The 13,121-nt window shown below is 41.6% G+C and overlaps 1 protein-coding gene across 1 annotated transcript; it reads left to right on the top strand.

The window, feature by feature from the left end:
- The first annotated feature begins 7,347 nt into the window (after nt 1-7,347).
- Nucleotides 7,348-11,909, top strand: LOC121609286 (multidrug and toxin extrusion protein 1-like). Its single transcript, XM_041940872.1, has 18 exons — nt 7,348-7,351; nt 7,434-7,594; nt 7,941-8,042; nt 8,300-8,368; nt 8,461-8,609; nt 8,974-9,016; nt 9,121-9,165; nt 9,300-9,397; nt 9,483-9,580; nt 9,684-9,797; nt 9,897-9,964; nt 10,182-10,290; nt 10,378-10,453; nt 10,541-10,610; nt 10,713-10,845; nt 10,999-11,093; nt 11,274-11,381; nt 11,604-11,909. The coding sequence occupies exons 1-18, from the start codon at nt 7,348-7,350 to the stop codon at nt 11,907-11,909; spliced, it is 1,848 nt and encodes a 615-aa protein (XP_041796806.1).
- Nucleotides 11,910-13,121: the final 1,212 nt, after the last annotated feature.

Here is a 13,121-nt window from a genome sequence, read left to right as displayed (position 1 = left end):
TTTTGTGAAACTGATGAATTCCCTCAGACAATGACCTCTGTCTTGAATCTGTGTAAAGTGCTTTATCCAACCCCAAGCATCTGTCATAATGAGCAGGAGCTGTGATTCTCCAAGCCCCATTTAAGCATCATTACTAGCATATGGCCTGAAAAAACAGGCGAGGGATTGCCCCCTGGTGAAAAGAAGGACTGCTGGTTTCTTATTGTGCAAGCTTCGCATTAAAGACGGTTGAAGTCATTCACAGTGAACACTGAGATTTAAGTGATTAAAACTTAGCAACTGTTTCTAGCTCACAGTCCTCTCTAATCTCAATCCCCATTAGCTTCCACAGCGTGGTTGCGAGTCTTCCTGGGGTCCCCATTAACACGACTACAAAAAATACAAATAAAAATCACGCTGTATCAAGAGGACCAAAAAAATCAGTTTGAGCTCAGCAGAAAGTTCATAAAACAAATGAAATAATGCAACACAAACAACAGTAAGCTGTAATAGAGGCAAAAAAAAAAAAAAAATTGCAAAGAGACGTCACCTAAAATGAATAAATAACAAAAAAAGGTAAGAAAACAGCAATAATATCAATAACATGACAGAATAATGAATTCTCATAAGAAACTCTATTTTTGACCTGTTTGATGTTGTTAGGATGCATGTTCCCGACTGAAGAACCTCTATACAGAACAGTTCCCATTTTATGATTTGTTCAAAGACTACGTACTTCCAGCTGACCAGTTTTCACCGTCCACATACCCATGATGGTATATACTAGTTTCCCACTGGAGAACTGTCCATATGACAGTTTGCTTGAATAACAGAAGAGTTGACTTTAATTTGGCCTCCAGCAGAGTCGTTCATGCATCTCAAACCTCTTGATTTGTTTCCCTTGTTGTTCTACTCCTCTGTGCGAAAGAAATGCACCTTCTTTCTCTTCTCCTCTAGTTATTTGTTTTTTCCAAAAGTCACATCAGCTGATGAAGATCTTCAATCAAGGTAATTTTCCTTTGAGACTCTTTAGTAAGAGTGTACTGTCACTACTTCACTGATCAACTAGGCGCTCAAGTGACAGCTCTACATCACTAACCGCTTACTTGAAGCATCTGCACTTTCCTAAGATGACGTGTTTGGGTGCAGGGACTTCACGTGGGATTTTAAATCGCTTTGTCACTTGTGTTGATAAAAGAAAAGGAAAACATCTCTCTCACACTTCAATTAAACTGCCTCTTGGACCAGAAGAATTTTTTAAAGTGAGGTGTAAGGATCTGTCTTGACCCTGAAAAGATTAGTGGCTGTTCTGGAGCTTTTGATCATATCACATGGTCTTTATCACAAAACGTTCTGTTAAAAAAATCCTTAAAGTGTTCAGAAAAAAATGGAAATTCAAACATCTACGATGCCATAACAACTGGGCAAAGTTAATTTGTTGATGAAGATCATGCGATACGACTGAGAGCTCCAACAGATGCCTTTCTCAATCGTATTGTTATGTTTTATTTTACTGGTGCACTGAAGAAACTGTATTTAATGTGATCACATCTGGCTGACACCCAGTCCACAATCTAATGTGTCAACTGATCAGAAAATAAAATCACAGAGGAGCCACAACTAGACGAGCAGCAAGTGGGAGCATTTTGTCACCTTTATAGGAAAAGAGGGGGGCTGCAAATCAGCTTCAGCTGGACACCCACTTTACATCTGTTGCATTGCTTCTCTCTGTGTAACAATGCTTATTTGTATTTTCCCTGATAAGTAAACTTACATTTACTGTAAATCCCAAGAACTGACCGGTGCATTACTGTCATACTTGCTTTTGCAATGCTTCTGGATATCTTCCTCAGGTCACAAGGTCTGAATCTTGTTAGAGATGTATCTCACTTGTGCATCAATGTCCGCTTTTGTTGCAGGCATTTCGTCTTAGATGATGGTTTCACACTGAGCAAATGTGAGGCTTCCTCAGAGCCGCAGTCATGCAAAACATAGCATGCTGCAGCTACACTGCTGTAGCTGAGAATCACGAATCACTTTCTCGTATGCTGGATTTGATCTTTTTTAATGTAACACATGTAGAGCATTGGTGAAACAACCCAATGTAATGCTTGCATAAGAAAGAAACCGCTGCTGCGCAATACGAAACAAGTCAGTTACCTAGCAGCAACGTATGACCTCCAGCTCTGCTCTGCAGTGGCATCACTGAATCAGCCTTATCGTTATTCACGAAACAGCAGCGTGGGGTTTAATTTGTCCTGTGATCTGCTAGGTGATTTCAGGATGCCAGGGCAGCGGTGAGCAATGCATTAAAATCTGAATAGATCAGCAGTCCACAGACAGCAAGGGATAAATATATATAGCGAGATTTCTTAGAGCCAGGCAGCCCGATTCCTACACAACAGGAATAGTGTCAGATAGTGTGAATAACACTGCACACATTCTCAACCAAAGCACAATCCTGGGGTCAGCAAGGAGAGATAGAGATCAACTTTTGTACCTCTGGAAAGGCGGCTCTGCAGTTAAGGTCAGGCCTGGTTTCATATTATATTTTAATTTATTGAAATCTGCCTTATTTCACATTCTGTACGTGGTTGTTTGAATTCATTTCACTTTAAAATAGCTTTGCTCCTGCTTGTCATCCATCATGAGAAGGTTTTAGGACTTGCTGTAGTTTACCATTTGACCACAGTTGTCCACAGCCATGCTGATGCTGGAATAAAAGGTTTAGCTGTTTGGTGAAAGTCGAGGAAATGACCGAGGCGGTGGACTGCAGCAAGATTAAAAATAGGTCTCAGAATTATCCTGGAGGGCACAGCATTGGCTTGAAGCTTTGTCGCTCGAATGCTTACAACCCTGCTACATTAGCCTGCAACACACCCTCTGAATTCAGATGTGGGTCTCAAGAAGTGATGAAGAATTTGGAAACCTGCTGCCTTAGAATATTTTCAGGGGGAGAAGAACAATCTGTGGATTGCATTTGAGAAAGCAATTATCTAAAATGCCCCCATGAACTGAAGGTCAGATGCAGGCGCCACATATCACTGCTCACAGTGGCATCGGATGCGACAGACTGTGTCCCTTCATAGCAGAGCTCACATCTTCACTGCCATCATTAACCTAAGTCATCAATATTTAACTGAACATGAAGTTCTGACAGGTCTGGGAAAGGCTGCTTCAGGGCCTTTTCTGCTCTTTGTGTTCAAGAAGTTTAATGTAACTCAGTGCAAACAGCTACGCAAGTAGCATCATTTGTTTTGTTTGTTTGGTACCTGCAAGCAAGATGTCTCACAGTCGTGAAACACGCATTTCTACTGCATGTCCAGATTAGTTTTGCAGCTGTATTTCATTTCTTTTTAGCTGCTGTGGTATTTTATTTGAAATGCATGAGAGTCGATACAGGCATCTTTTATTGAAGATGTCTAGCCGTGTTGTCAGCTTAGTAGCTCATTAACACAAGATTATTTTACAAGGTTTACAGGGGTTTACCTGCAGCATTGCGAAAGACAAAATGAGAGTGAATAATTAAAGGAGAACCAAATGAATAAACAGTATGAGCCTCCTTAGAGGTATAATTCATTCAAATATGGATCATCAGTGGAATGAATTGTCAAAGAAAGATTTGGCTCTTGATCCTTTTATCCCCCTGAAAACCACAGGCAGTGCAGCTGTGCACAGTTTTTTGAAGTTTGGTTTTTAAGAAAAGCAGCCATGATAAGCTCATAAACTTGGAAGATTAATTTTTAACTTTGAAATGACTTGGTTGAGTTTAGAGAGCATCTTTTGTTGGACTGTATAACTTGGCTTAGTGATAAAGAGCTGGAGTTTCCCATGCTGGGTCATAGAAGGAGAGCGGTCACAGAAAAATTGAAAATGGGGAAACGGTTCTCACGGATGCCTAACTTTGAGCACATTGCTAAATGTCCTCTCTGCAGATGACTTTACACAGTGTGTCCTCATGGCGCTCGAAGACTGAGTGCTTCCTCTCCGTCTTCTGTGCTAGTGCCATGCATGGATTTGCAAGCACAGCACAGTCACAGACTTTTGAGCTTGAGACAAAACTGATAGGTTGACATATGGAGCTGAATATAAAGACTAAACTGATTTGATTTTAAAAATGTGACTATTTGCTGCTTTTACAAAGCTACTGAGAAGCTGTTACAGTGAGAGAGCCAATAAAATGACAACACCTTAACCTGATTACTTTGACCTCCTTGAACGTACCCTGTGTGAAACAGACAAAAGTTATGTTTACATTCAGCAAATGCTCTGTGTGTCCTTGAGGTCTTACAAACATGTTGAATTAATTTCCTTCCTCAGAAAGCATCACATCCATGTTTACATGGCAGCTCTTCTACACTGCCTTTGGTTGCACATCGCTGAGTTTCTTGGCGCTTTACAGCCAGTTGTGGACCAGTGGAAGAGTGTGAAAGCATTGGCAAGACTGTCGCTGTGTCCCAGTCCTGTACGTGTTCACAATGGGAAGGTGACAAAAGGAAAGTATACTCAAAGCAGACACTATGCACTCTAAATATGGCCGATTTTTTGTGGTGCACAACATTATTTCACAATGCAATGCACAAAGGAAATGGAGGAGATGCCCACAGCTGGAAAAAATGTAAATAAAATGTGTTTGTCAGACATTGGGTGGAATCAAGTGGGTTGGAGGAGTCGGGGGTAAATGGCGATGCTCTGACTTTACTTTAGTTTTCATGCTGCACCATCATCAGGTAAAAATGTGAATTTGTCCACTGGCTTATGAGCAAATAGCTGCACACCTAATGACATAAGCATCAGCTGCAATGAGTTCAGTGCTAATCAGAGAATGTTAGTATTTTGACATGCTAAGTTAAGATAGTGAACATCGTAAATCTGTTAAGCATCAGCATATCAGCATTTTCACTGTGAGCATGTTAGCATGTTGACGTTAGCATTTTGCTGAAAGCAGCACTGTGGCTAACGACAGCCTTACACAGCTGTTAGCATGGCTATTAGTCTTTTAACCATTATTCTGACTGACTCCACTGATGCTAATGTATTTTCTTATTTACAGGTACAGGAAGCACTTTTCGAGCGCCCTGCCATGTTAGCTCTTTGCTATACATACCTACATAATCATCGATCAAGATTTTGTGTGGTTTTTAAATTATACTTGATTGCTGCTGAAGTTTTCACTGAGTGGGCTCTGTAAAATTTATGTTATGTTTATTTTATATCATGCTAAAAAATGAAAATGCTCTGGCCATGCAATACAGAAAGGGTGCACTTGACAAAAAGTTTGCATGGGCAGAGACAATGAAGAGAGAGAGGAAGGAAGGAAGGGGAGACAGGCGGGAGGCAGGGGCACGGTCTGACTGAGATAGGGAGGCAGAGATATGAGGTGCCATCTGATGGACTCAGCAAACACAAAGGAAGAGCAGTGTTAGAGAAAATAACAAGTGACAGATACAAATCACTGGCACTGCAGCACATGCTATCCGTGGCACCCATTCCAGCAGCCTGATTGATTTAGTCAACATAAAGCCGAGAGGGCTTCGGGTTGTCACACTGCGGGGAGCTCTTTGCCTGTCAAACTGACACTGAAAGCCACATGTACAGAAATGCCATGTTTCGCTCGTCCTTCCCAGCTATCAGGGACGCATTCACAGCTAGAGCTCTGTAACCTTTTCTGATGTGGTGATGGTCGTATTCACTTAATCAGAGCTAGTTTGATCCTCTGATTCCTGTCTGGCAAAAACAATCTGGCCTTTTAATATAGTTTTTAATTTCTCATTACAGGGTATTTATAAAGCTTTGAAATTAGCATCACCTGGCCTTTCCCGATCATGATTGTGAACAAGCTCGTTAAAGGTCAGAGACCTTGGTAAAAGTTATCTGAGAGCTCAAATTTCTTGGGCTGCACAAACTTTTGCATCCAGTTCATCTTCTACTCACTTAAGTATTCACTTTTGCATGCCACCTGCTTCATCCTCTCCAGGGTGAGTCAATCCTGTCCTCCGGGGAGAAACCCATCACTTCACTCCTCTATGAGGCCAGAAGTCACATTCATACCTGAGAGAGCTGAGAGAATCAAAGTATGAGCCCTTCTAGCTGTGGATCATGGATTTCAACATCCACATGTGTTGTTTTCTTCTGTGAAACCTACTGCAACATCATTTTGCCAAAAACACGTACTTGTTGGGAAAGACTGAGCTGCTCAGAGACTTGTACTAACCAACTTTACCTTTACAGAGTATAATAGAAAGATTCAGAGATGAGAGATGGGTGGCATTACTTTCTAAAGCAGGCAATGACACAAGCAAATTGAGTGAGTGTGCATAAGCAGTTCCTGTCTCTAAGTGTAACACTATACACAGAGTGAATATGCTATTTCTTCAAGTCTTCATGCTTTTTGATTTTCAATGAGGGGGGCAATCAGAGTGACGCACTTGAGTTTGTGAAAACAATTTTATGTTTGTCTATAAAGCTTCTGCTCCATCTAGTGGAAATCGTGGATGCACCGATTCATCATCTTGCTGCCCACATGGAAAGATGAATTAGCCAAACACATTTTCACGTGCTGCTTAGTGCCCAAATCATCTTCATATAGAGGTAGATTTAGAGGGATCACTTCTGGGAAGCCTGACAATGAATATTTAAATCAGTTGAAAAACGAGCGTGTCATTTCATGTCTGCACAAATTCATTCTCCAGCTTTCGAGTTACCACAAGTCTTGTTTGTGTAAATGTGTTTTCTATCCGTGGAACAGGAAGCCACTTGCACTGATATATGCTATCACTCTGCCACGGATTGCTAGTTGAATGGGTTTTCTGCCTGATAGCAGCAGTGGGCTGCATCTCATTTTAGATGTTGCCAGAGCACTGACTGGTTAACCTTTACTGCTCATATGACATGTTAATGTTTTATATCCCCAAACACTTTAATGAACATGTCTGCCAGAATTGATTGGACTGATTTCACTTCTTCAAAGGAAACCTGTACAGTCATTAATATGCAAAAGCTGTTCATGAATAGTGATTACTTCACACCTTCTGTCTGTTCACATATCACATCTGACAAGACAGAGGTAGAATGAAGGCATGTAATGGTTATTTAGCATGCTTCCCACAGTGCTAACTATTGGCCAAATAGTCATGCCACAAATGAATACAATCAAATGCAAAATTGACTTTTAACTGCACTTGAATGTGAAATTTAATTGTGAATGTCATTTACATGCAGCCCTGGTATACCACCTAGAAAACACTGCATTAAACAGTGACTCATAAGGCGAACTTCGTTCCATGTAACACATTTACATAATGAAATTATTTTTGTCAACTGTTTTCCCACAATGTCAAACCTGAAGCTCAATTTGTGAAACTGCCCATGGGTGAATTAATTAGTAACATTCTCAGATGTTGAAATACTTGAATGCTTTTCCTGGGGAGACACACGTAGTGTTGCATGATCAGAAAGGACTGACGCTTCAGTGGAAAAGCCTGCATCAGCATCTGATCGTGCAGACATGGAGGGGTCCAGTGACGAGCTTTTCTGCTGCAGGTGGGTGCGCCACAGGGTTCCCCTGGCCCACAGAGAGGAGCTGTACCACATCCTCAGGATGACAGGGCCCCTGGTAAGGATTGGCACTGTTTCTTACCCTGCTCTGTCTGCAAGTGATTGTGTGGACTGAGTCCACAGTCAGTCCGGCTGTGGACTGACTCCTTTGTAATAAGCTACTGTGGACTAATTAAATGTTTCATGTCAGGAAAAAAGGGCTTTGAGTCTGTGTTATAGAAGCAGGAATCAGCCAGCCAAAAGCAGCGTTTGCCAGGTTTCAAACAGTGGCTGCAACCTGCCAATATGATGACTACATTTGCAAAGAGAGCCACGTTAACTAATCCCAACCCATGTTTACTGTAATTTACCTGTGAGCTGGTAGCTGTATCAACATGCACCTCTGTCAATGTTTGTCTTTCTAGTTGTTCTCTCGAATCCTCAATTACCTGCTTCCATTCGTGGTGACAATGTTCTGTGGGCGGCTGGGCAATGAGGTGATGGCTGGCTATGGATTAGCTTCTGCTGTAAGTGATCATCTGTATGCTCCGCAGCCTTGTGGAGGCTAACATGAGGATACGACAGCTGGAGATTTAATTTCGGGGAGAAAATGAAATATTACGACAATGAACTCATCTTCTCATGGTAGCTTTTACAATCCTCTCACAAACCTGATGATTTAATCAATATACAGTACATTTACTCGTGTGAGTCATAGAAATATTGGTTACATCAGAGTCCTCAAGCGTACCTCAGACTCATTCATGTTCCGTATATATTTCAGACCATTAATGTCACCACTGCAGCAACAGGTTGTGGTCTGGGACTGGCTTGTGACACTTTGGTGTCTCAGGTTTGGAAAACCCTTTTTTGTATCAATCCCCTCTCAAACTGCTCATTGCTCTACTTTCTAAAATGACTGACATTGTCTGCACTGTTGTGCAGACATTTGGTGGCAGGAACCTGCTGCGTGTGGGAGTGATCCTCCAGCGGGGCATCATCATCCTGCTGCTCTTCTGCCTGCCCTGCTGGGGTCTCCTCATTAATGCTGAGGCCGTCCTGTTATGCATGGGCCAGGACCCTGCGGTGACCAGGTACCTACCAGCACCAAACATGGAGTAACACCACTGCTGCCACCATCGGTGATGTGACTCAACTTTCACGAACACCGCCTCTGCAGTAGAATCAGATTCAGCATAAACAGAATCTGTATTCCAAATATTGATCTAATGACCTCTACAGCATCTGTGTAAAGTCAATATCACAACAGGAAATTAATCACACACACCTCTCCTGTATTGCAGGAGAGCCTCACACCACCATTTTATCACACTTCTTCAGGGTTGTCGATATACAAAAACTAAATATGATAATAAACTTGAACTTACAACGCCAAACTGTTTTTATTACCTTAAATAAATGATTTCTTCGGATCTGAATACAGCTTCTTGATTTCAGAATAGCCCAGCTGTATATGACAGCCTTCCTTCCAGGTGTACCAGTGAGTTATTCTCTCACCTTTTTAGTGAATGTTCAATACATTTGTAGTGATAAGTATCAAAAAACTTCAAGTATCAAGAGTTTTCATCTCTTTTTGTCTTTTAGGCAATGTTTCTGCACCAGCTTCAGGTGTCGTATCTGCAGAATCAGGTGCACTGATGTCCTGCGCACAGTTCTTTTATTTCAGTCAATCAAAACATGTGATCTTTATTAATCTAATTACTTGCCTGATGGGAAAGATATAAGTGGAACTCAATCCAATCATCTGCTGTTTGTGTACTCAGGGCATAATAATGCCACAAATGTACACTGCTGCCATGGCAAACATAGCAAATGCTGTGACGAACTACGTCTTCCTTTACTGGCTGGACCTGGGTGTTAGGTAGGTGTGCACACACACTCACTCACACTCACACTGAATAAAATGATTACACACACTGATATCATCATATCTGCATGTCTTACAGCGGATCTGCAGCAGCCAACACTCTGTCTCAGATTTACATCTGTGCTTTTCTGTTTGCTTACATTTGGTGGAAGAAGCTCCATGTGACAACATGGGGAGGTGACGGATTTGATATTCATGGTTTCCCTGTGCTTTCATGCTTTGCCCTGTTCATCCTCCATCTTTTTCAGCTGCATAAATAAGTTTCTCTCTCCCCCTGCAGGCTGGTCTATAGAATCGCTGCAGGAGTGGGGCTCCTACATGAAACTGGCCATTCCCAGTACATTAATGACATGTTTCGAGTGGTGGGTTTATGAGTTTGGGGGATTCTTTGCAGGTAATTCAAATATTGGATTTATTTTAGCCAATTAGCCATTTTATTTAATCAAACCACAAAGTCATGACCGTCCTTTTTGTCTTTGTCTCTGCTGATCAGGGATGTTGAGTGAAGAGGAGCTGGCAGCCCAGCATGCTGTGATAATGGTGGCTTTCATAACCTACATGGTACTAACAGCAAGTCAGAGCTTCACATTCTCACTTTATGAGTCTTCTCTGAACATGTCACAGATTTAGATCAGCTAAAAACAGAACTTTTACAAATTAATGCTGGAGTTTGTCTTGGAAACACTCTCAGGAGCAAACTCGTTTGCATGTCAGTGTTCCTGCTTTGTGATTCCTGAATGCATTGTTATCATGTTTTTCCAAACTGATGGATCCACAGTTCCCTCTCGGTATTCAAGCTGCAGCATGTGCACGGGTGGGAAATGCTCTGGGCGCAGGAGACACTGGCAGGGCGATCCTCACCAGCAAGATGTCACTCACTCTTGCGGGTCAGTTAGGCACATGTTCTGTTGTTGTAGCCTACACTGATAAATTTCTACAGCATTTTGTGCTCTTTGACAGCTCCTCTTTTGCAGGCTCTTTCGCAGTGGTTGAAGGTCTTGTGCTTGGCTCTACTAAAACAGTGATTGGCTTCATCTTCACCTCCGATGAGTGAGCCTCTACAGCTGCACTCACATTTCAATAACTGTATGCTGTAGCTGGTGCACACAATGACACCATCTGAAATTGTCGTTTCAGGAAGATTATAGGCCTGGTCTCCCATCTGATGAATGCTTACTGTTTCCTTCAATTCTTTGACGGCCTTGTGGTGAGTCTACAAGCCCTTCTTGTGTGCAGAGCAAAATCTGTTTGCAGTACGATTGCAAAAGCAAGTCATATGTGTCAAATCTGAAATTTGCTTTCATCCTAGTGCGTGTGCACGGGCATCTTCCTGGGCACGGGCAAACAGAAGATACCAGCTGTGGCTAATTTCATTGGATACTACTGCATAGGACTGTCACTGTGTGTTACTTTAATGTTTGTCGCAAAACTGAGAGTTTTAGGTAACTATGTGATGTGACCATGTTTTGTTTTGTTTTGTTTTGTTTTATCTTCAGAGACATTTAAGACAAATAAATGGCTGCACAGGAAGAGCAGGTTATTATAAAGGAAGCCTGCTGTGCCCTTGATAGACCAATTTGTCTTTTTCTCTGCAGGCTTTTGGCTGGGACTGCTCATTTGTGTCGTCGTACAATCCACCCTCTACATCACTGTCATCTTCAAACTGAACTGGAAGAGAATGACAGAGGAGGTATGCTACTGGCTAATCTAACAATCAGGATCACGCAGGGCCTCAGCTGTTGACATGTGCTGACAGAATGTGTTTCATTTCAACAGCCGAGACAAATCTGGTTAATTTCAGTCTCTATCTGTTAAGTGCAGGAATAAGGAGAAACTGGCAGTTGTGTTTTTTGTGTCTGTTTGTTTGCAGGCTGTGAAACGAGCTCAGAAACACAGTCACATGACATTAATAAGCACAGCCGCCCTGTCGGACACTGTAGATAAAAACACTGCTGACCAGACAGCAACTAAGGGGAGTGTAAGTGACCTGTTATTCTTAACAATAACACCCTCAATGGCTTTTCATAGCTTGCTTTGCACTGTTATCAATGGACCATTTTGCTTTCTGTGTAATACTTTCTATAGGACACTTATGTCAAGTATAGCAAATATCTAACAAACTTTCTTTTTAACTTTTACTGTGCTTGCGCTCCACACAACTTAATAAAATAAAGGAAATATGATCCTTTTTTCCTTCAAGCCAGTGGAAAGCTACATGTCTGTGAGCCAAGAGGACAATTATGGGAGCGCGGAGCTGCAGGGTGAGCACGTGGTCCAGCAGCAGACGGGCGGCCGTCTCTCCACCACCCAGCTGATCCTCAGGCGAGGCCTCACTATGTTTGCAGCGGTTGCCCTCCTGGCTGTGGGAGTGAGTGTGCACCTCCTCGTGCCCTTGCCAGAGACTCAGCATTCAGAGGCCAACTTAACTTCAGACTGGATCAATACCACATATACTCCTGATCAAATTTTCTCCACTGTGCTGGTCCCAACAGAAGAGACCGGGTAACCTTGATCAGCTTGATCGAGAGCCTTGATCATAAAATCAGTGTTTGTGCTCAATGTTAGATAAACACTGAATTTTAGACTCTTGTGGCAGAAAGTGGCAAAGCGCTGGCAGATTTGATGGAAAAATGAAGTGAATGAATGTTGGAAGTAATATTTTGCTAGAAGAGATTCATTAATTGTTTGATCATAAACATTTTTTGGGTTCTCTCTGCTTTTTTCTCATCTGCTCTCTCCTTTGACCTGTTAACCCTCCTGTTATGTTGCAGGTCAAATTGACTCATTTTAAAGTTAAAAAATGGTTGGTTGGTATGAAACTTCTTCTGCTTGGCTTAATAAGTGTAATCAACATATAAAATGAAAATGGTTCATTTCACATATTTGCAACCCTCCCCAAACTCCACCCACATTGAGGGGACACTCAGCAGGGGAGGGGCAGAACATATAAAGATTCTCCACACAGTGGTCTTCATCACTAAATATATGTACATGGCAAGATGGCTGCGCATTTAGGCAATGTATGCCTTCCAAACCAGCTAAATACGGCATGTTTTGTTGTTTTTGTACACTGGTTCAACAACAAATCCTCATGACTCATTTGTCTTGATTTTAAGTCAGTGGGTCAATTTGACCCTGAACAGATGAGGTGTCTCTGTTAATTTATAACATCACTTCATACAAAGAAAAAAAGTGTAAAATGAAATAAAAAAAAAATCAGTGTAATGTAAAACTATTGTATTTTATATGTAGGACTTTCCAAAGTGCATTAAAAAAAGTTTTAACATGCATTTATTATGAAAAACGAGTGATTTATCCTCATTGAACCATGATCTGTGAGAGGTAACTAAATATTGATTGGAATGGTTAGTAATGGAGTTACTGATGAGATATAAACAATGTTTATTGCATTTTTTTAGTTTCTGACACTTTTGGATCATTATCATGCCCCGCATCAAACTGACCCAGGAACATCACTGCTGTTCCTGAGAAACAAACACAACAGGAGCGTTAACAAACTGCTTGATAAATGTTTTACTCAAGTGAAGAATATTTTTACCATCCGTCCCGTGATTCAGATCTGCTCCAAGATTTAATGAGTTCTTCAGAGGAGCTTTGTGTTGTGGAAAGATGCAGGGCAGAATAAACCATAACACCTTTACTTTTGTTGGAGACTCTTCCTTGAGCTCTAAGTTAAAGTTTGATATATCACCTAAAT

Source organism: Chelmon rostratus, chromosome 7 (genome assembly GCF_017976325.1).
Source record: "Chelmon rostratus isolate fCheRos1 chromosome 7, fCheRos1.pri, whole genome shotgun sequence".
NCBI classification, from domain to species: Eukaryota; Metazoa; Chordata; class Actinopteri; order Chaetodontiformes; family Chaetodontidae; genus Chelmon; species Chelmon rostratus.
Note: the sequence above shows the minus strand (reverse complement) of the source record. Positions and strands in the feature narration are given on the sequence as shown.